We start from the raw sequence: 24,148 nt of genomic DNA, 5'->3' as shown, positions 1-24,148 counted from the left end.
GCTGCTGGGCAGCATCCCAGGTAAAGACTAAGTATAATGCGGTGGAGCCTCTTCATAGTTTCTGCTTTTGCTTTTAACTTTTTTTTTTCCACCCCCTACCCTGTGCCTGTATTTTTACTTCCTATTGAGATGTCCAAAGATAATGAAGAACATAATTAGTTGTAAAACCAACTCAAGAATGCCCATAGTCAACTGCCGACGCAAGATTCTTGATGCGGGGCCGAATCGTATGTATTCATATATTAACAAATCTCATCCTCAAATAATAATTACACGAGAGGGCCTCTTTTTTTTTTATAATTTTTACAAACAAAATCTAAAACTGAAGTAAAAATATTGTGATAATTGTGAGGTTTGCGGGGACCAGGCCCCTGCTTGCAGCCTTCAGTCCGCCCCTGCCCATAGTTGATACTATGTTTCAATTAAACTAAAAGAGTAAAGTACCATTCTAAACATCATCCGGAGCCAGACTGTTATTTTCATGGAATATAATTTCCCATCCATGATACCAATAAAGCTGTGTTATAGTAATGATTTTGTTGTTGCAAACTGAAAATTTCTCGATAACCCTACTTTTTAATTGTTGTAAAATGCCAAAAAGGGTTTTGGCAACTTCATTTGCTTTCCTGGAGCACCATGAGAATGAGATCATTGGCAACTAAGAGCATCTCCAACCTATGGCTTTTAAATTGGAGATGCCAAACTTTTATGAAGGCTTTAGCATCTCAAATTTGACATCAAACCCTCCCTTCTTCAATCCTAAATGTCAAATTTTATTGTTTTATTGTCACCTTTTTTTTTAACAAAATGTAATTTGACATGAGATGAGCTTGCCAGCCTTGCCTTAAAATTTGGCAGAAGTGAGCCTCCCTACACACATGGATTCGGCATGGAGAAAGACAGTTGGGCTGGATGTTCTTGTGTTGTCAAAAAGTTAAATATTATTGGCTCCACATCAAATTCGGCAGTTCCGCTTGAGATGCTCCAAGGCAATTTTGTCATATTTTAATTCAGATTTAAGTTTTAGCAACCTAAACGGCTTATTAGAGCATCTCCAACCCAACACTCTGTTTGAAAGTATCAAAAACATATTTTTTACTCATAAAGTGCTTAGAGAGGATATTACTAGTCATGTCCACTCCCACCACAAATCCTCTATTTTTGTCTATAAAATCACTTCATGGATGAAGAATTCTTATTTTGATTCTCCAATGAGGATATGATTGGTATAACCATTTATTAACAAAAGCTGACGAGGACAAAAATGCCATTGAAAAAGGTGAATAGCGTTATAGAGATGATCCTCTATATTTCCTCATATCCAGTCATCCTTTAAATATAGAGGATCAAAATCAAATACTCTCAAACAGAGGAGAGTTGAGAGGATTGGTCGGAGAGATTTGGTACTCTCAAATAGAAATATACAGTACGGGTTGGAGATGCTCTTAGAGAACTTGCTCTTAGCCTCTTATGGTGTTCATAGCGCTTGTCTATTGTTTCTTGCGGTTATATTGTGGTGGATTTTTTTCCCAAACTTTTCAGGTAGAAAGTACAATAATTGAACAATTTGGAGTAATTATGCATGAGGGCGAACCAAACCCACGTTTTATGCCACCAGTACAGTAGGATACGTTTTAGGAGGAAAGGACATTGCTAATATCAGAAATGATAAATTCCAAGATACATTTTCGAAGAAAATGAAAATGTAGAGATCACTCCAGGAACCTTTCTTTGGTGGGATTCCAACGTAACATTGGTAACCTGCTTCCTCGATTTTAGCGGCAGAGTTGTGGCCTGGGGTTTTGAGAGATGGTCTTAAAACCCCAGTATTTGGCCCTCGTTGGTATCTACAGTATGATTGTATATAGTTATTCTTTCTTTCACTCTTTCGAATCATCATCGTCGAGTTCTTCACTTACTACTTTGTCCTGATCCATAGGCATTTGATTCATTGTGAATCTCCAGCTATCTCCCTCTTCTATTTCCCATTGTTTCTTGAGTTCATATATAGTCGTCGACGCTGCAGCTGCAATTGTTGGGTTGCTGTCTTCTGCTAGTCTCTGCATGCAGAACAAATTGCAATCCGAAAATCATGAGTTTGGAAATTCTAAAATTACGCCTTCACGAATAATGCAAGGGTAGAATAGAAAGAATCCTGAGCCAGGATTGGACTCGCCATGACACTCACAAGTGATCTGGACCATCTGGTTATGAGGATTGCGAAGGAGAAATATAAAGAGACAAATATCAACTTTCCAAATACACAGTTTTTTTTTTTGCTCAGTAAAAGTCAGACTTATTAGTTGTAATTAGTGAGGTTTGAACCAATAAGTAATGCATGAGAGCACATGTCGCCTATCACTTGGCTACCACTCCATTTGCCAAATACACAGTTATTAAGGTATTATACCTGCAATGCTCCCATTCCTGCATTTCCAAGCGTCCACATGGATGGTGCCACTGCTAATGCATTAGCAAGTGCTTTTCTGCACACAGAATAGAAAAGCTTGAGAAGATATATGAAAATAAAGGTACAACCAACCCTTGCCAAGCAAATTAAGTCAACAAAATCTGAGACAGTGAGTTTCAGGGGCTTCCATGTCAGATCATAGGGGATAATTATTATACAGTCTTGGGTAGAACTCCACCTAGTATTACGTTGTATACTAAATTCATAGGTGGAAAGCTCACCTAGTATTAACATCAGGGGAACTTGAACACTCGGCTAATAAAGATACGCTACTTTTACCATCCATTGCATCAAGATCAATAAGTGTAGCCACCAATAACTCGAGCTGTTCATACAGGGCAGAATAGTCAAATAGGCGGACATTGAGACAATTTATAATAAATCTAGAAGAACACTCTAGCATATATATTAATGCATTCTCAAACTGAAACCTCCTCTGGATCAGTGTAGTCAATTCCATCAGCTTCAGAGAGCGCAGATGCCATACCCCAATAAGCTTCCTGCACATCACCAAAACATCGTACAATGACTTAATGACTTTTTGACCCCGATGCATTTATTGAAAGATTTCAGTGTCCTAACAAAGAGCATGAGAAGGGACCTGGATGGCAGTAATGCGACCCGTGGATACTTCCCCTGGAAAGAAGTCCAGAGTTTTTCCATTCTTTTCAATCATTATATTCCCCTCCATGCTATCGGTTGATTGAGAATATTTTTTCCTGCTCACGGAAATGGGTACAACAATATATTAGCATTTGGAAGATTGAAGCTTGATATACTTGAGCACAAGTTGCATTTTTCCCCTGCTTAAAATGGAAAGAGAATAACTCAAACAACTTACAACTTGTACATCTTGTTTAACATCGTGTCATGGACATTTTTGACGAACTGTTGAACAGTAAAACAAAAACACAAACCCTTAGAGCATCCCCATTGTAATAAGCAAATGAGCGTGGATAAGCAAATTTAACAACAATGCTAAAAAAACACCCCACATTGTAATAAGCAAAGTTACAAGTCTTTTAGCAAATAACCAAATTACACCCATTCCATAACCAACTTAACAACTTTTAACAATAACCAAAACTCAATAACCAAACTCAATAACCGAACTCAAAACTCAATAACTCAAAACCACCCCACATTGGAATCGTCTCATCAAGACAAATAATTTGATGTGGTCGGGTGCGTGATTAGAACTCGTTTGCGATTGGACAAATGTGCATTGTGTATTGTGAGGATTTTTTTGGTTAGGGATGCAAAAATAACCAATGTGGAGGTAGAAGTTGTTAAGTTTGATTATGGACTAAATGGATAATCAAATGCTGACGTGACACATTTTGGTTATTGGTTTTGATTATTACCATTGTGGATATGCTCTGAAGCCAGAGAAAACAAAGTTATGGATAACATATTATGGAATGCGTGAAATGGGTAGAAGTGCAAACTTGTCTTTTCTGGACAATAATAAGTACATTGATTTGAATCCAGTGTAAGCAAGGGAATAATGTAACACAGTTTTAAGTTTCAACTAATTATACCTCCAAAGCCATTAAGGCATCTTCCAGTGCACGTTGTTTGGCAAAGAAGTCTGCACGCCTCAAATCAGCCTAGGAATCAAATAAGAAGCGTTTTCTTCGTAAGAAATGTAAAAATTGTGTTAGAGCTGGTGCCAAGTAAATTACATTCACGAGGGCCAGCATATCTTTCCATGCACATTATGCACGGTTAGCCAGAATTTTGTCCAGTATCAAGTTTCTGAAGAAGCCGCTCAAACAGTTTGGAATCCACTTGAGAGGTTTAGGTCAACACAATATTCGATAATAGATGCATACTTTAGTTTTTATCCGTTTGAGTGCCGTACCTGATTCCAGAGATGCAAATACTATTTTGTCTCACTTGGAGCAAAAGTTCTATTGATACTTGGAGATCTATCGTCCATGTAAGAATTATCGAAGCAATGAAACATAACTGAAGATCATAATGGGTTGTGTTCATCCATCTACTTCTTGCCTCTTGGTGATTACCTTAGACTGAAGACTAGGGGAATTGAAGCTCTTCTAGGAGTATTACACTGAAGAACTCAAAGAATGAAGGCTTGGTGGATCACCCCTCAAGGGTAACAAACGAAAACACGTGTATGAACTAAGTACTCTCTCTCTCTCTCTAAAATCTAGTTACACTCACTCACACAACCATCTCTCTCTCTCTCTCTCTCTCTCTCTCTCTCTCTCTCTCTCTCTCTCTAAAATCTAGTTACACACACACACACAACCATAAAATCCAGTTACAAAAGAAATCAATGAGCAATAAGCAAGTATGTGATGCGCCAAGAGAAGCAAGCAATGAATATTTACGAAAACAAAAGCACCTCCAAGGCTCCATCACTCCAGTGCTTATCAGCGACTTTCTTCAACTTAGATTGAGCTTTGTCTGTTAAGATCTGATAAGAATACAGGATCCATAAGAAAATTAGCACAAAGGGGGCCACAAGTATACAACTGCAGGAAGAACAATTGTGAATGTTTATGATACATACAGTAGCAATATGATGAAGGCGCTCAGCTTTTTTCTTCACATCATTGTCAATTTTCTTAGTATCCTTCCTTGCCCGAGCTACCAAGCAAAATGTCATTTCAAGTTGAGTGAGTTGAGAAATCTCATGTTTTAAGCACTCGCAATGCAATTGTCTGATCTTTCAAATTAATGAAGTTGACGAACAATCTACTCTGTACAAAGGAGTCATTACCATCCCCAATCTCCTCATGTGAAACGGGAAAAAAGAACAAAGAAAGTGGTCATTATGTGCGGAACAAAAATGGGTCGCTTTGGACAACAGTTGGTAACCTTGATGAAAATTCAAACCCCACTACACATGGACCAAAACACTGTTATCACAGACGTACATAGATTGTAAACAGAATAATCCATTAATTCACTCTACACAAACATAGTGTCCAGGGACTTTGTCAGATGATTATGTAATAGCAGATCTCCATAATTCAAGAACAATGGTAGAACTGATTGTAGGCTGTAGCATAGAAAGTGAGAAAATTACCATCAAGCTTAAGAAACTCTGAACCAATAATAGCAACATCCTGGCGAGCGCGGGCATCCAACCTCATGATGCCACTGAAAATAACACGCAGATATTTCCAAGTTACCAAAAAGTGCAAAAAATATCTATAGATATCCTACTGACCACCACCATACCAACTAAAGAGAAAAGTTGTTGCCAAATTAGTTATATACTCTATACAACAATAACAGTATCCATGTAATCCCAATCGATGAGGTTATGGGCAGGGAAGTTATAGACAACCAAAATTGAATATCCCAGAAGACGAAAAGCCTAGAAGAGGTGGTTCCATGTACACATTCATCCCATATACTCTGTAATTGTGTCATTTTATGGGCCAAGAGTAACGCCTAACCATGCCCATCATCCATCACAAGGGCCTACAACTGGTGGGGGGGAGGCACTGGGGGGGGGGAGGCACTGGCAGATCTACATGGAGCCCGGGGGGTAACCCCTCCCCCGATTTTTTGACACTTACAGTTGAGTCCCTAGATTTTTGGGATATCTTTCATTCGTTCCCTAAAAACTGCAGTAGCGCCCCTTGATATTTGGATATCACCAAGCTAATTCTCAGAAGTAGCTCCTAAATCAATTCGGTCCACTACTTTTACTCTTTTAAAAACACATCTTCCCTCTCTTTTCTAATTGCTGTGGTGATTGTATTCTGAAATTAGAAATCTTAATTCTGGGAAAAAAGAATCCATCATTCAAACTCATTAACATGTGTTGAACATAACATTGGCTTTTGTTAATAGAAAGCCATTTCTCAGGTTAAAACTAATAAGTACTCGCTAGGTCAAGTTTCTGGATCCGCCACTACAGGTCAGGGTTAATTTATGCGACAAGAAACATTTCTTCTGAATAGGGCACAGAAAAATTGGTCAAAATCACAGGCTATGGCTAGTTCTATGAAGCAAAATTTATGCAGATAAGGTAATGAGAACCGAACTTTACCGAGAAAGCAAGACAATGTCATTTCGAGCCCTTTCATTGACAAATTTGGCGTCGTTGTGAACAAACTGGCATGCCTCGGCCAACCGCTGGTGTGGGTGATTAGTTCTTTCCAGCCTGATGTGATGTTCATCATCCTCGTGACAACTCTGTGCTCTGATACAAAATTCTATTTTTTTAAGTAGAATGTGAAAAGAAAAAACTGACCAAGCTGTAACACAATAAATTGCACCATGGAAAACTTATAAAAATAGGACATTAGAGTAAGCCTAGCAATGGAACATTAGAGAACAGAATATTTGAGTACTACTCAAACAAAAAGAGAGGGAAAAGGAACAAAAAGATTGATACACGCCCAATGTATATACGTAAGTACTATTTACATGTATGATTTCCATAGAAAACAACAAATGAAAGGCTACTTCCAGTAGTAAACAACCCTAGCATAGATAATCTTATCTTCTTTCCTTAAAGGTAGTTAGTAATCCTTCTATTTTCATTATTACTTAAAATCGTAGGCTTTGGGTCACAATATCGTGAACCCGTGGTCAAATGCAGCATCATGTTATCATTCAAAGGCACTTATGCTTTACTTTTATGTAACAAAAATTATGTCATTGCTGCCTATCATCCCAAGTATTCCTAGCTGCCCTTACCTCACAACTTAGGGGGTACATATAGCACTTCCTTCCAAATCCGAATGGACATTAAGCTTCATATTTATGTAATTAAGAAAGTTACGACTACTACTTAAGAAAATCAAATCAAAGCAGAAAACTCCACTGAATGCAACCATAGTCTGAAGTTTAAAACACTGGTGAAAATGGCTACAGGAAACCTGATTCGCCAAAAAAAAAAAAAAGGTTTTCCATCGCTCATGGAAAGAGATTTTCAAATCAAAGTAATTATTTACCATAAAATGGCAAACAAAAAGATAATCAAATCATATCACCAGAACGACGACTATAAGAACCGCATAGTAAAGTTATGGCTAGTAGTTCAAGTTTTATACCTGCTAAAGCTGAATTGCAGGAGTATCATTAAAACTTAATGCCTCATACCTAGATACATCAGAATGGTCTCTGACACATTCGCGTGATTCAGTCTTTTGTGTCCCTCTGGATCGACAAATGACAGAAAGTCCTCGAGAAAGAATAGAACTACTAGGCTTGCTGCAAATGTGCCAAAATGCTTTCTTAGAGAGTTTCCACTTTAATGTCAAGGGATGTAAATCACTCTGTCGGCCAAGCTCAACTCCTTGATTTGTACCATGCAATCTTGCGTGCTGCGGTGAATTGGCAAATATATAATTGGTACCATGTAAGTTATTGAGAATTATCCCATCAGTATTCGCATGACCTTTTAAAACTTTGCTTGCAGTAAGAGCCATGAAGACTCAAGATAAGCTTATAATACCGGCCACCACATCCTTCAAATAGGCTCAAAGCTGAAATTTAAATTTAGAAATAAAATCAAATTACAAGATCAAAACTACAGAAAAATGCACTTAAGCTTGTCTAAGAAATGAATGATAGGACTGCAACAGAATACTTACCAGGACAATCATACGCAACAAATGCATGACAGAACTGCGCTTTATTTATCATTAATAACAAATAATCAATCAGCTCAACATCTCAACACCAGTGCTCTTTTCATAAGTTGGACCTTGTCAATCACTCTATCTCTTCATATTTAGCATCTATAAAAAATGCAGCCTTCCCACATTAAGGGATTCACTCACACGCTATTTATTTAACACTTGCATTCGTCCAGTAATTGGTTGTATCAACGCCAAATATTTTTGGATATGAATCAGGTATTGTTCTATACAGTTCATACTAAGATAGTCACTCCGTCCCACAATGTTAGTCCCTTTTTTGGAATTCCAACTTTCAAGGAGTCATACATTTAATGCACTTTAAGTCAAATCAAAATGTGCTTCTTAGTTCTTACTAAAATTGTCTCTTTATCCCAACCTTTCAAAGCGTTCCTACTTCCCCTACTTATGAAGGACATTTTTGGAAAATTGTAAAGATTATAACTTTGACTTTTCAAGTGGACATGTGTTTCGGGACATCCAAAAATGAAAAGAGACTTAAATTATGTGACTGAGTGAGTACTATATTGCCATCAAAAAGGAAAATTATGCATTCCAAAACTTTAATCTTGCAGAATCTCTACACAAAGTGCTAGACCTATATGATGCGGCAGATTAGCAGTAGCATTCTTGAGCCTTTTTCTTGATATACTCAGGACTTTCCACATCATGGAGAGAGATAGATAGAAAGACGAGAGTAATAAATGGATAAAATATTTATCGGAAACTGTGCTGCGAGAGGGGGTAGTTCTGGGATTTTTGTTTGGTTTGAGTTTTGACGAAGGTTTTTGGGGTTAATGAGTGGAGAGAGAGAGAGAAATGAGAGTAACAATTGAAAAGAAAACTTATTGGGGACTACGCTTAGAGAGGGTTGGTTTTAGAGAGCCAAAACGGACAGAGTCTTGTGAACAAAGCTGAAGTCTTTGTATTCCCTCCGTCCCAATTTTCTTCCCCTTGGAAGCAAATTTTTTAAGGGCAGCCTGATGGGGAATTTAATTGGTGTTAGACTTTCCCAGTTAACCCTTAGTTAATGCTTTGTTGACATGACATAAAAGAAATGGTGAGGGTAATGTTGCAGAAAATTGTATGTTAGACTTTTTGAAATGTACATTCATTTTGGGACATCCATAAAAGGAAAGGAAAGAAGGACTAGCTATTTGGGACAAAAGGAGCATCAATTTGCCCCATATATAGAAATACACTACTGAATTTCATTCACACCATAGAATCATAATCCTCATATCATTTTCTGTTCGTACGATGAAGAAAACGCCGTACAACTTACAAGAAAGTCACTTTTGTCACCAAAATTAAAGGAAGAACAGACAGTAATTCACACTAAATCTGGACATTACAAATTGTGCCATGCACCAAAAACCGGCAAATAAACATGTTTTAAGTAAACGTTAATAAACGTATATTAACTTTTTTTTGGGAGGGCAAGAGGGTAACTTTACCTACAAATTCACCTAAACAATTGCTGACTAGGGAGACATTGTTGACTAGGGAGAGATATAGTGAATCCTTTAAACACACAAATCCAAACTCTCGATGTGGGAGCCAGCCCAATTGACGCAAGCCCAAGACCCTCGCCGTGGATCGCAGCACTACGACAGCCGGGCCAAGGGGCTTGCACCAGAGGTCGGACACCACCGCAACCGGCAGGCACAACTTAGTTTTTTTAGGGAAAGCAAGAGGATAACTCCACCTACCAACTCAACTAGGCAATTGTTGACTAGGAAGAAATAGAATGAACCTTTAAATACACACAAACCCAAACTCTCAAAATGGGAGCCAACATATATTAACTCACACGCAGAATGTAACGATCCAATCAGATCTATCGATTAAAGCATGCACCGTGGAAAAATCACGTCGAAGATTCAAGAACGAAGAGAGAGTTGCAGATACTCATCAGCACAGTACGCACCTTCTTGAGAAGTGCAGCCCTTGACCGTCCGAGAGAGAGAGAGAGAGATGAGAGTGAAAATTGTACGAGAAAAATAGAGGCAGGAAAATGGAGTATAGTATAGTACCGCTAAATTTCATCCACAAGCTGAGTCTGTGGCCCCCAGGCAGCCAACACTTTAGCAAAGTTGTGACTTGTGGGAATGTTTCGGGTTCTGGTTTTGTGCGGACGGAATATTTTAGTTTTGTTACATGTGGGGAAAACAAACCTCACCTTTTCTGCCACGTCAGTGTTTCAGGCCATCTTTATTGATGGATGCTAAGTGTTGGTCGGGGTCCGATCATCTTTGTCCCAACCCTTGTGCCGATGAATTTTTCGGCCGTTAGATTGTGTGATTTTTTTTTTAAATTTTAAATTCAATGACGGAAAAATCCCTCTGCACAAAAGATTCTGCCTCATTGGTCGGATCGTAGAGAAACGAATCTTACATTAATGAACTTTGGCCCTCTCTTTTTTCAAGCGTAAATTGTATCGATTCACAATAACCCTGCCAAATCAAGTTGCAATGTCAATCTCTTTGTGAGGTTCCGAGTTCGACTTCTATTGATAAGATATATCTGTTAAGTGTAACTCTAACGTCTACTAACAAGCCAACGTTGTCTTTGACCCAAATAAAGAAAGTGGGTACTCTAGACTTGAAAATGTATTGTCTAACAATCCAATAATGATCTCATAGCATATAGGGAACAAGATTTAAAAGAAATGTTTGTCTCTTGGGTCTAGAGATTCTGTTAATGAGAAAGGAACTGTCACATTTTCCAGCCTGGGGGCTCTAATTCGGATGTGGAGATTAGAGTTTCAAAAGGCTTGAGGGCTTGTAGGACGTAATCTCAATTATTCATAAGTGTTTTTAATGGTATGGATTAAAGAAGAACTCTTCTAGGAAAGAGAATATTCTTCCATAAAAGAGGTTTTTTTTTTTTAAATCCGAATGAGATGGATGGCTGGCGACAGCCTACAGGACCCCCGGATCCTGTTTATGCTCCTAGAAGGCAATCAAGCCTTCTGAGTATTTGAGAATCAGAGATGTTTGGGATGTACCCTCTAGTTTTGTTCTTGATATGGTTCCTTGGGGCTCTGCCAGTGTTTGGCTTTTCTGTTGGGGCTTTTTGTTTGCCCTTTCTGTTTGAGTCTTTGAAAGTAGAATGATCTGGTGGATTACGCGTTCAAATCTCACCGCCTACGTTGTAAATACTTGCACGTGTGAGCAACCAAACCTAACTACACTTGAGGAAGTGTGATAAGGACATAAACAGTAAAGTTACTAGTTACTACGTACTCTTTTTTTCTCTATTAGCTTAAACTTTCATACGGTAGTAGTTACTAGTTAACAATCTGAGCCAAAAAATTGTGAAACAAAACTCGCAAATGATCAGTAACTAAAATTTTATTACAACCACCCCATTCGAGAGTTATCAAAAAAAACCTCAAAGAATGACTTATCCATCAATCTTCTCGCCGCATCATAATAAAGCCTCCCGGTTTACAATAAAGAAATACAGAAATATTGTATTAATGGAACCCAGTAATAAGTTGGGATTAATAATTAATTATTAATATAAAGTGGTTTTAATTAATTTAATTAAGGACATTTGGGACCGCCTTGTTGGGTCTTCCAGTTGTTGTAGCAAGGGCATGTTTGCTTGTTGCCAAAAGTCCCAGGTGGAACGCAGAGGCATTTTGAGCAGCATTTCAAGCAGAAGAACATACACGGCTTCTTGTGCGACGTCGCCGAGCACCTGTATGTGCATCTTGGCCTGCAATCTGTTAATTAAATTGGGGCCGGCCGGGCCGGGGAGATCGATCAGTTCCGGTTTCGACGAAATTAATTACTTGTTCTTAAAGATATATATATAGTAAATGTATACATGTATTTTTGGTGTATACGTTGAAACAAATGGGCAAGGAGTGTACCTGCAGGACGGAGCCTGTTGTAGCCCTGTTACAAGAATCATAACAAAAAGAGGAATGAAAAGTTAGCCCTGTTATGGATTGTTTATTGGGAGCTTAATTATTTCTTAATTTGTGAATTGTAAATTATAATCTGTAGAAGCGTTTGGATCGAGGATATGCGTAGAAATTATTTTGCAAAAGGGCTTTGTAAGTGAAAGTATAATGATAATCCAAAAAGCTCCTCTGGAAGGTATTTTGAATTTCATTTTTTAGGATACAATTTGATAGAAGCATTTAAGAATCCGTGTCCGAAACATTTGGATTGAAATTTCAAAAAGGATTGGGAGTGTCGTATTTGAAAGCATAATGAGAATTCGAAACATTGAGTTGCTATAATTTTTGAATTCTGCGCTCGACTGTTCATCTTACAATAAGCAAACTCGAAAGCCAAGCATGGGATCGAATTGGAGTTTATAAATTACCTCGGCCACATCGGAGAAAGTAATCAAAATTAGGAGGAGTGGAACAAGCAACAAGAGAGTGTTGTGCGGACGTCTCGCCATCTCTCTCTATCTATCCCGCTCGCGCACAGACACACCGCTAGTGGTCCACTACTACTTGGAAAATGATCGATCACTTGTCTCTAGATCTGAGCTTTCACAAATTAAGCACAATGAGGAATGGGAATGGAATTTGCGAAAGGAATTTATAGGAAGGAAAAAGGGAGGGTTTGGGATATTATTATGCGAGGTTTGAGGCGTGAATATAGGGGGAGGGGGGAAATTTTACGGAAAAGTCAAATACTACAGTAATATGATACTACTGGTAGATTTGGACAACATCAACATGCATGCATATATACATGATTGAGTGCCGGACAGGTACCACGTAGTGGTACTCGACTACTCGTCGGCGATCCCAGCCGTCCAAACCTGTTTTAGACCACCCAGATTTATTCCCTCTCTTTCCTCTCACCCGATCACTACCATTCTCTCTCCTTTTTTTTCCTCCCTAAAATCCAAACTGTCCAAAACACGTTTGGAAGGCTAGGTCGCTGACGGGTGTGGTACCCGCCGGCACCCAAAGACTTCTCGGGAAAAAGGTTAGCGTTAAAAGCGCCGTGTTTGTTCTCAATTCCCTTTACTCTGTGTGTGTGTGTGTGTGTGTGTGGTAGTTAGAAGAACAGGAACTGTTGCTACACATGATAGTTTGAGGAATGTCACAATCCTCATGCAGCTTGCTTCTCTCTCTCTCTCTCTCTCTCTCTCTCTCTCTCTCTCTCTCATTGATCTTTAATTCTTTTTTCTTTGTGCTGTTGCAATTTTGTAATGTAGTTAACTGATTCTTCTACTTTTAGTTACTTTTTCACAAAATTGGAACTGTTTTTTTTTTAATAGCCAAAATTGGAACTTCCTCCCTTCCATTTGTTTATGTTGTGAGACATAAGCATGTGAAAATGCCGGTGCAATCACATTTTGAATAATACAACCGGATTGTCCGTGCTTAAAGGCACTTTCAACGTAAGTTTTATACTTTCTCTTATTAATTCCCGCGCATAAACACATTTGTCTCCAAATTCACATCAACTTTTTCATTTTAACAAAGTATTTGAACTAATTTCAAAGAGAGAGAGAGATTTGGTAGAAAAAGGAGTGATTAAAGCTATTCCTTTTTTGTTCTTTACAAAATCGTATGACCGTAAATTTTAAAGAAAGTGATCTAACAGAGTTGTAGAGGTTGCTCTCGTTTATATTGCTATAAGTTTTTATTAGATACAATCTCATGTTTTGCCACCATCAAGGTAAAGTTTGGAGTGTGTGTGTGTTAATGACACATGAGATGATAAATCTAAAATGGGGTGCACAAAATGGTCATTAATTATAGCGTTATTATTTTCCAGAAATAGTACCGTCCGGGTAAGTTCGACCTTCCACAACCAATTAGTCAATTACGGGGCTTTGAACAACAAGTCTTTAGGCATGTTTGCGATAGCTGTGGTAAAAATTTTAGATTATTAGTTTCAAATTTTGCTGGAGATTTGAGATTTTGGATTTTCATTAAAGACAAATACTCAACTTGTTTACCATAGCAACGGAATTATGGTTGGGCTGTAGTAAAAACTTCTATGTTTTTTCAAAATGCTAAAAATCAATTCCCAGAGTCTAAAATTTGATCCGAAAAGCACCTTAATTCCAGCTTCTCTAGAATCAGATTTTATTTCATATTTCAGCTTCTAGGAATCTTTAGATTCTCAAAATCTATACTTTGATCAGGAATTTTTGACACTCACTTGCAATAACTTTTTAAAAGTTAGATTTTCAAAATTTTCCTAGAATATTTCATATCACCCACTATATGCAACAAAAGAAAAGAATGTGGAGCATAAAAATGGTCATGATAGCATTGGTTGAACAACAAGTATATACTCCATGCAACAAAAGCGGGAAAAAAATGTTTAAACATTTCTTTATCTTTCCGTAGCACAGAAAAAAAAAATTATCGGAAAAAAAACCTTGCAAACCAGTTGGCAGATAAAAATGATTCATTTGCTGTTAAGGCAAGAGAGGTATTGCAACCTCGGATTTATGTCCAAGATGTAACACCTGCTCAGAAACCATTGAACATCTATTTAGGGAATGTAACAAAGCCAAGGAGCAGTGGCGGATCTAGAAATTTTCTACAGATGGGTCACCCCGTCTTATATGTTTTAAAATTGTAGGCGAATTCACATCAATTTTTATTATTTAATTCAAAAATGAGTATATAAATCCATCAAATATTTTTTTTTAGTGGTAGTCAATTTTGAGCTTGTAAAAAAATAAAAATGTTAAATGTGAAAGCAAAAACGTATTTTTGTTGTGAGTTAAAATGTTAAATTAAATACTCCCTCTGTCCTTTTTTAAGTATCCTGCTTCGTAATTCCAACTTATTAAAAGGACATAATCATTACACCTTTCACATCAACTTTTACTTCTACTTTCTCTCCTTACCCTCTATGAAAACATCATTGTTACATTTCTACTCACTAACTTTTCAAAATGGAATCTACTTTAGGGACAAAATGAAAAATTCACAAACTTTTATCCATTAACTTTACAAAATGGACATTTATTAAATGACAGCTCAAAATGGAATACTGGACTCTAAAAAATAGACTGAGGGAGTACGTTTTTGCTTTTTGCTAAAAACATTTTTGTTAAAGCAAAAGTAAAAAATGATAAAAATTTTAAAGCAAAAACTTATTTTTGTTATTGCAAAAACGTTAAAATGTTAAAGTACAATCTAAATATTTTTGTTCTAATGGTTAACCATTACCAAAAAAAAAGGTGAAATGTTTTTTTTTGCTCGGCAAAAAAAAAAAAAGGTGAAATGTTGGTGACAGCAACAAGAATTGAACTCAAGTCGCATGTGTGGAGGCCACAGTTGTCAAATCCGTTCCGTACCGGCCGGTACGTACCGTACCGGTGTGTAAACGGAACGCAAAAAGTCATGTTCCGTTCCGGTTGAAATACCGGCCTGTTCCGACCAATACCGGGTGTACCGGACAATACCGGCCTGTTCCGGACATTTTCCGGTGTTCCGGCCGGTACAAAATTACCCTCTCTCTCTTCTTTTCTTTTTTTTTTTAATTTATGTTTATACTTAAAATATGGTAGATATATATTAAATATATATATAAAATATTAATTGCGGTAAATCCGGAACGGTACCGGGATACAGCCCGGTACCGGTACGTACCATTCCAGTAGTGAAAACGGTACGCTGGCCGGTACGGTATTGACAACTTTGGTGGAGGCTCAACATCCTACCACTGGAACCATCGAGTAGATTAAGTGGTGTTTGGGGTAATTTATATATATTACTTCCCTAAACTTTTGGTCCATTTCTTGGAACCCAATTTTCAGGTGAGTCACGCGACCTACTTGTGCCTACACTGGATCCGCCCCTGCCAAGGAGCTTTGGAGTAATATTCCCTTAAGCCACTTAATGAGAGGGGACACAAATACTCCTAACCATGACTGGATATCCCTTAACTTGCGAAGCAACAAAGTCTTGGGTAATGGAAATAATATACCTTGGCACATTATGTTTATCACCACTTTATGGCAAATTTGGAAGGATAGGAGCCAAAAAAGTTTTGAGAACTTTGAGATGCCAATTCCAGCCAGTGCCAGAAATATTATTTCTTACCCCCAGCAAATTGTTGAAGCTTTTAAGTCCCCTCATTATGGGCTCTCAACTGGCATGCCTAATCTCTTGGTCTAACCCAACTACAGGTAACATCAAGCTTAATACGGATGGCTGCTAGTATGAGGTTAATGGGAGAGGAGGATTTGGAGGCTTGTTCAAAGATCACAAGGGTGACTAGATTATGGGTTTTTACGGTATGAGAACATTTACCTCAAGCTTGGAAGCGGAGATCTGGAATATTTACAAGGGACTCGAAATCATTCTGGAAAGGAAGCTAGCCAATGTGACAATCGAATTGGACTCCCTTACAGCAGTAAACCTGATTACGGAACGAAACCCAAGTCATCATCCACAAAGTGTGTTGAAAAATGAAGCCCACCATATCATGGCTCGGACCAACACCTTGATTGGCCATATCTACCGCTCGGCCAACCAATGTGCAGATTACCTTGCCAAAATGAGAGCCAAACACACAAATGAGCTTGTGTTTGTTATGGATATGCCCATTGCTATGAGAGAGTTTGTTATAAGGGATAGCCTGAACATCAGGCAAGTGCTAGACTAGTGCTAGGTTTTATTATGATTCTGTAAGACTAATGACTGTGTGTGTACTCCTTATGTGGTACTCTGTTTCATAATCTTTAATGAATTTCCGTTTGACCGAATGAAAAAAAGAGAGGCCACAGACCCAGCAATTTGGCACAAGTAGCTCTAGAGAATGCTTATTTTTCTCCTCTAACACATCATAATCTCTAGAGAGCGCATGCATCAACAATCAATGGAAGGAGAAGGCTACTATTCCACCAGTCAACATAATACGTTCCAGACACAGACTATCTCAAAGGAAAAAAGAACGCCGTGATTTTTCGAAACAAGAAAATTTCAAAATAAAAAATGGTAATATTTTCTGGACAGATCATGCATCAGCAATCAATATAAGGAGCTACTATTCCAGCAAGCAACATAATAGAGAATACGCATAAAAACTAATAATTCAGAAAGAAACAGAGAAGTTCAAATAATTGAACTTAATTGAAAGGTTCTCATCAAACCATCCAATTCCAACTCTGTATGGCAAAATGGAAACCTATAACTCAAAGTCATGATTGAAACCCAGGAACAACACAGAAATACAGTCCTCTCTTCGGTTGCGGCTTCTATAACTATTTCCATTTTTTGAGATGTAACAAACTCATTCCCTCCCCATTTTTCTCTATTGACCATTTTGGTCATGTATACCAGACAATATTAAGGTAAATAATTAACTCAGAAGATTCAGGAAGTCGAAATCTACCAAAAGCTTTTTCAGGTCGGAAGAGTGCATGCTTTGGGACACGACAGCAGCACCCACGGCTAGTGCAACGGACATGAGCACCATACCCTTCATGCATCCATGGTTTCTTGACAGTCGTCCCATGAGCACATTGCAGTGCTTTTGTGCATCCTTGAAGGAGGCCAGGCGGGTAGCATCTTCCTCGGTGGCCAATGCTTTCTCATTCTACAACATGAAAACATCAAAATAAATGGTCAGGTAAAAGTTCATTATTGATACACACTCGAACTTGATTAGCAGTGAGAAGAAAGCGAAATGGAAATAGAGATAGAGATAGAAACAAGGTTAATCGATTCTGACAAATGAGAACAAGATCATGAAATATTTGTGGAATTCAAAACTTAAATGAATGAAGTACCAAGATACCACAGTTATATTCGGTGAGATGGTTTTGGGTTGTGTGGGAGTGAAAGAGAGCAATGAAGCATGATTTCGTATTCAAAAACAAGAACAAGCATCATTCATATCACACGGAAGATCGGATATAAACGTCAAAAAACCACATTGATGGATATAACCGGGCATACTTTTACTTTTCAGCAAGCATCAAAACCAGATTGATGCAATATAACCTAGGGTGTGTTTGGTTTACGGATTTGTGTATGGATTTACCAAGTGAAAGCTATAGATGGGAAAATCAAAGAAATAAATTTTTCTTGGCTTCATTTTTATCTCTGCTGTTTATTTTTTGTCTGGTTATTCTTTCCCTCCAATGCCCCTACAAATCCAGATCCAGACACACTCAGTAACAATTTGGATCATCTCACACAAAGAACACTGAGAGAATCAAACCATGGTCGTACAGGGCTCATATTCCATTTTCCTACCATGGCAAGCTGCATATTTAGAACATCTTAGTGTATGTTACAGTGTATCTGATTACCTTATGCTTGAAACTCGTTAAAGTAACCTTCAAAGGCTCAAGAGTAAAATGCTTAACCGACTGTTCCTGCCATTCAGCAACCAGCTTTCTGAGAACAATAACACTTGCTTCGAGATTATCCAGATAAAGGTCATCCTGTACGTTTTACCACAACAAAATAAGTAATTGCAGCATGCATAATGAAAGAAGTAAGCTCAATTTAATAAACAAAATCATAGCAGTAGAAGAAATAATAATCAAAACTACTTACCCATTGCTTGTAACAGTCAGGGTTTTGGGTCAAACACCATATGATTACAGTGCTTGCTTCCCTGGATAGATCAGCCACGCCTGTAAACAACACCATACATCAATCCCCAATCTAACCGTACAGGCATACAAACCGAATAATCAAAACAGGCACCATAAGGTAGCTTGTCAGTTTGTCTTGCCTTCTCCAGCAGCTTTGACAGCAAACTGCAAGATTTGTTGTGTCATTTGTTTCATTCCTTTGCTTCCCGGGGAACCGGCAAGAGCAATCTCTTTCAAGGTGGGATATACAGCTTCAAATCTCTCAGTTGCCTGAACAGAGCATGATTCAATGCACCTCATACTCAATTTATGTGAAAATCAGAGAGTGGTCCAGGTAGAATGCAAAATAAATATAGCACATGCTTTCATAGACAATAGACAATAGACATTTGGTCTCTGGTTTGGTGGTCATATATGCTAAACGTCCTGTACGTTCCATTTTGTGTATCATTCTCGCCTTTCGCGACACTTGAAGTTTACTTCTTTTGTTATGCCTTGACTTCTAAAATTTCAACTCTTTTGCACTGAAACAACCGACTTGTATCCAATTCCTAAGAGACCGAAACAAAGTTCGAGTGTTATCAATGGAAGACAACAACAGAATATAGCGAGACACATCAAAACACAATGAAACATAGCCATACAAAAGTGTAAATACAGATTTGAGATTCGTTTGACAAGTACAATTTGTTGAGCAATAACGTTTTACATCTTGACTTTATAATTTCTCCTTTCAACGAATAAGTGAATCAATCTTCAAAATCTGATTACCAATTACTCATGCGCTTGGATCAATTTTAGTTCATGTATTGAAATATTTCTGGTACTTCCAATTAGTTTGTATTCTGATTGTTAACTTCCCTTTTGTCGTTTTAGAAACGTCTCCAAAACATATCCGAAATGTTTCCGTGTCTATGCTTGTCGAAAAACACACCAGATCGAAAGTTTGATCCTTGACTATAGAATACAAACCTTGACTCTAGCTGAAGGTGCAGGGAATGTGGCTCTCATAAGATGCTCAAGAGCAGAAGGTGGCACTATACGCTCCCCTTTTCTGACAGCACCATTTAAAAGAATAGGACGAGCTTTGGGGGAGGATAAAACTCTGTAAAATATCAGAATGAGTTTTGAATTAGAAAATAAGAATGAAAATAAAACAAGGAGAAGTGGGTAGCCCTTGAAATAATTACAATAGTTTCGAACCTCTCCACGAACTGTAAAATTAAGTCTCTTGACTGCGGATTGCAACTTGATTTACTGCTCAGCATCGGCAAGAGGTAATGTACCCACATGTAAAGCCCCACAACCAAATCACCTTGACAAGACTAAGACAAAACAGTTGAATCTTGATTGAGAATTACTCAAACACAACAGCAAAAAAAAACATCCATTCAACAAATTGTGTTTTCTAGTTTCACCTGAGCAATCACCCAGATTGTGACTGGAAGCTTATCTTGGCCTTGGTATTTCGGATTCTCCTTTATTATGGGCATTAGACTGATCAACACCTCAGGTTTTCGTCGCAAAGTCATTGCCAAAACCACAAATATGGCAACCTGCAGCTCCAGAATTATATCAATATCGACGGTTCAGATGGTAGAAGCAGGAAATTTTACTGGAAAATGTTCCAGTAGTAACAATACCCTTCTGAAAAAGCACCAATCATTAAAGAAGATACAGCATAATTATCTTCTGAACATATTTTCTCAAATCCTTGACCCTCCATAGATGAGCTTAAAAGAAGAGAGAGGTTCCTGCTTCAAAGCATAATATAGTGGATCATACAAGCATGCAATTAAAAGCATATATTGTTTCAAAGTTTCTTAAACATAACAGCTCCAGGAAGCCAGTAACATACCAAACTCACAACGTAGGTCGGGAGTCAAATGAGAGATGGGCCCGGGATCTCTATGATCAGGGTCTAACCAATTCCTCATTTCTATAAACAACACATATAATCGGATCATACACTCCACAGAATCCATACCATTCATCTAGCAAACAAATTAAAAGCATGCTAGAGACCCCCTACTTTTGAGCCTCTTCACTCACAACCAATTGATTTCGAATTGGATGCTTTAACATGGTATTAGAGTTCAGGTAAGACTGAACTACTCTCATAGTAACTTGCTTCCGCTTTGTTCATGTCATAAATGCACCTTATATCACGATTACATTCTCTTCTTCTTTTGCCTAACTCTCTGAGTCACACACGTGATGCGTGCTAGAATTTGTTCCGCGTCAGTGTAATTAATCCTCCAAAGTTAGTATATGAACCATGTAAGTCTCTGCATACATCGTCAATTAGGAGTTATATGCCTCAACACAATTTAAACATCTTGTGCACTTGGTTGCAAAACAGTTCCGAAAGAAAGAAAATAAATTAAAGCATTCATAAAAGATGCCATTTAATGGAGAACACAAGACTTTAAGATAATATTTCTTGCAAAAGTGAAAAAATAATCGGAAGGAGAAGATATCTCAAACTGCATAATGAAGGTCTATTAAGTTCGTTCTTATTTAGGCAGTGATCAACTCCTACACTCCACAATATACGAGCAATTCTTCCATTAAGCAAATTAAATGTGTGCCAGACAACTGCCATTTAGTTCAGCCCTACCAAACAGTTCCCTTTTCCTCATATGGGCATCATAACGACAGAGCACTACCACTTCAATTAATTGTGGCCGTTTGTCAACGGCATCAGTATACTCCTTTAGGAGATATTTTAGGAAAAAGACAAACTAACAACCAACACGTGTCACATCCCATCCCGAATGTGATCCAAGCCTTTCATGTGCTGCTGTGCACGTTAATTAAGATTAACAGCGCCCAATCCCATGACTAACAAACTAGTTAGCTTTATAATGCTCTTTTCATTCATAATTGCCCAATGGATTTTGATGATTCATAGGACTGGACAAGTGTCCTGTATCTGAAACTTGAACCTCTCGGACTCAGATGTAAGATGGACAGGTTGTCGTCGTGTGATTGTGTTTGTCGGTTTAGCTACCCAAACTTATAGGGTTGTCATCGTGGGCAAGTTTGAAACATTCTGGACGAACTTTTAGTGATCTATAACACGTAGTTAAGTTAGGAATCTTCTCTAATATGCCGTATTCATTGATCTAAAGTCAGAAGCCTCAAATTCATTAAATCTTAGTAACTAAATAAATCACATATAAATTTCAAGTCATTACGTCGATCACAACGTGACAACAAGCTTTTACCTTATTCTTAAAGCTAAAGATAACAACCAAAAGCTTATCAAGGAAAACGGAAAAAATTACCTGAGATTTTGTAGATGCTTGTTGAACAACTTTTTTTGACCCCTTAACTGCTCCTTGATGGATAGCTAGGTCAGCAAGTATGCTATCCATCGACCACAATACAAAGGACCCAAGTGCTTCAAAAGATCGATGGCTAAGCCAATCGGTTGATGTCTTATAAACAGCTTCAGAAATATGAGAAAGAGGGATCTGTTCGAAAAAGTAGTAAGCCAAGTTTAGCTATCCATTCCTTCTACTGGAAGATGATATGAATTACTGTGAATAACAAATTGAAGCTGTTTGACTGTTGAGGTAAGGTTAAATCAGATAAGGATTGAACAATTCCAGAAAAGCATATCGAACACATCACCCTAGTTAATGAAAATATCCCTACTTCCAAATGTTCAAATCAAAGAAGAGTAGAATAACTAAAAATTTGGGAAATTAATAACTGGTGAAGCTTGGAAGAAAGTATAAAACCTTGTGCAACAACCTACAATTCTGCTTTCTTTTCCCTTCCAATCGGCAGGAAATCATTGGCACGTATTGTAAGAACTATAGCAACGAGAAATTACAATTACTCGAGAGTCTACAACTCTGTATGTTGGCATGAAATACAACACTTCTTGCATACAAAACAAACTCATTGGCCGCACAAATCATTCACATTTTTAAGACATATCTTAAGACAGCGAACTCTATCTGTCTCTAAATACTTGACCCAAGTTATGCCGAAAAAAAACATTGTTTCTACTATAGGGTGTGTTTCCACTATATATTTCTTTGCTTCAAGCTAATGACAATAGTCAACTTTTTCCCGCTAAATGGTATTTTAGTTGATGCACGTGAAGAAAATGACCTGCCTAGAAATCCGTGAAAACATGGGCTTTAGTCCATATAGTTCAGTGGAAACACCCCAAACTTATCAAACACTAAATCAAATAGAAACGAACTTTTCAAAAGCGAAAGAAACTCACATCAATCATCTTAGCAATAGGAGACTCCTTCAATGTCTTTGCCCACGGAAACTGAGACGCGCTCACTGAAGCAAATGCACGCCCGAAATAATCCGCGAATCGCATCAGCAGTATATCCTGCTGTGATTCGTACGAAACCTAAACAGAAAGCAGAACACAGCACAATTGAGAAAGAAAAAAAATCCACATTTGAACAACGAATCAGGCATTCAGTATCCGATTAAATTGAACTGATACAAAACACAAAAGACTTTCAAAATTCACCTTTAAAATTTTTTATTGGCATCTTGTCAACATCAAGTCTTCTTATTCAGTTCTTATTTTGTCTGTGTTTTTTCAATTGTTTATAAAGAAATCGAGAAAACTAAGGAAAGTTCAGATTCTGCGAGTAGAAGCAGCATTAAAGTTTAGTTTTCTCTATGCTTATCTTTTTCCTATCGTATCAATTTTACTTTTTAATCTCTATAATAAAGAAATTATTTTCTTCTGCCGTTAAAAAAGAACAAAACTTTCACCGTTATATCAGCAAGGAAATCAGAGAGATCAGAATCATCAATCCTCGCCGCGGCCTCAGCCACCGTAACCTTCGGCTTCTTCGGCTTCTTCACCTTCGCCTTCTTCGCCGCCTCCGCACCGCCGCCATCTTCCCCGCCGCTTCTTCCGCGTTCGACGTCGCTGCCGTCTTCCTCCCCGCCGTTCAATTTGGCATCTCCTCCTCCTGCGGCCGCAGCCACGGCGGCTTCCCTCTGAGCTTCAGAACGGCGGCGTCGGCGATCCTCGGACTGCTGCTCGATCGACCGGAACACGTCGCCGGAGCCACCGTACGACGACGCCGTCCGATCGGAGAAGGTCTCGATAGGCTTAGTGGACGCCTGCTTCCTGTTGTTTCGCTTATGGTACGACACCGTTTTCCACCCGTACTCGCCGTCGTCGTCGTCGTTTTCTATTTTGCTGCTCTCTTCTCCTCCTCTCATAATTGCTGCCTCAATTGCTTCTGAATTCTCGTCCATAGTTACTCTCTCTCTTCTCTTCTCTCTTCTCTCACTCATATATAGGGGAGTGGTGGGGAAGAGGACAAGAAAGGGAACTGAAAAATTAAGGAAGTTCCCACGTGGATGAATAAAAGTTTGTTTGTGATAGTCCCATCTTACCCTCTCTATCCGTTAAAAAATATCACAAGTGCCACTGTTAGGATTCTTTTGAAGTTCTAGATATTGGATTCTACAATTGGGGAGTTATTCG

The 24,148-nt window shown here is 38.2% G+C and overlaps 3 protein-coding genes across 7 annotated transcripts; all 3 read right to left on the bottom strand.

Annotated features, from left to right (window-relative positions):
- Positions 1–1,558: 1,558 nt before the first annotated feature.
- Positions 1,559–10,157, bottom strand: LOC131304052 (senescence-associated protein SPA15, chloroplastic). 5 transcript variants are annotated; one of them, XM_058331148.1, is made up of 13 exons: positions 10,031–10,156; positions 7,562–7,947; positions 6,504–6,656; positions 5,529–5,602; positions 5,010–5,086; positions 4,842–4,913; positions 4,012–4,080; positions 3,312–3,358; positions 3,072–3,189; positions 2,902–2,970; positions 2,692–2,795; positions 2,411–2,486; positions 1,559–2,060 (listed from the first exon to the last, which is right to left on the bottom strand). In XM_058331148.1, the coding sequence occupies exons 2-13, from the start codon at positions 7,888–7,890 to the stop codon at positions 1,881–1,883; spliced, it is 1,368 nt and encodes a 455-aa protein (XP_058187131.1). In that variant the 5' UTR covers positions 7,891–7,947; positions 10,031–10,156; the 3' UTR covers positions 1,559–1,880. The 5 variants fall into 5 exon arrangements, with proteins under 5 accessions (XP_058187131.1, XP_058187130.1, XP_058187132.1 ...); XM_058331147.1 differs by having other exon boundaries at positions 7,562–7,940; positions 10,027–10,141; XM_058331149.1 differs by having other exon boundaries at positions 9,961–10,078.
- Positions 10,158–11,417: 1,260 nt separating this feature from the next.
- LOC131304051 (protein RSI-1-like) lies at positions 11,418–12,651 on the bottom strand. The gene is made up of 3 exons (XM_058331146.1): positions 12,445–12,651; positions 11,984–12,008; positions 11,418–11,833 (listed from the first exon to the last, which is right to left on the bottom strand). Exons 1-3 carry the CDS (start codon positions 12,523–12,525, stop codon positions 11,652–11,654), a joined length of 288 nt encoding a protein of 95 aa, XP_058187129.1. The 5' UTR covers positions 12,526–12,651; the 3' UTR covers positions 11,418–11,651.
- A 4,495-nt stretch (positions 12,652–17,146) lies between these two features.
- On the bottom strand, positions 17,147–23,947 carry LOC131304050 (uncharacterized). The gene is made up of 10 exons (XM_058331145.1): positions 23,422–23,947; positions 22,907–23,044; positions 21,951–22,139; positions 20,079–20,216; positions 19,864–19,985; positions 19,633–19,765; positions 18,801–18,930; positions 18,620–18,699; positions 18,370–18,504; positions 17,147–17,651 (listed from the first exon to the last, which is right to left on the bottom strand). The coding sequence occupies exons 1-10, from the start codon at positions 23,914–23,916 to the stop codon at positions 17,415–17,417; spliced, it is 1,797 nt and encodes a 598-aa protein (XP_058187128.1). The 5' UTR covers positions 23,917–23,947; the 3' UTR covers positions 17,147–17,414.
- Positions 23,948–24,148: the final 201 nt, after the last annotated feature.

The sequence above is a fragment of the Rhododendron vialii genome, chromosome 10a (genome assembly GCF_030253575.1).
Source record: "Rhododendron vialii isolate Sample 1 chromosome 10a, ASM3025357v1".
Taxonomy (NCBI): domain Eukaryota; kingdom Viridiplantae; phylum Streptophyta; class Magnoliopsida; order Ericales; family Ericaceae; genus Rhododendron; species Rhododendron vialii.
Note: the sequence above shows the minus strand (reverse complement) of the source record. Positions and strands in the feature narration are given on the sequence as shown.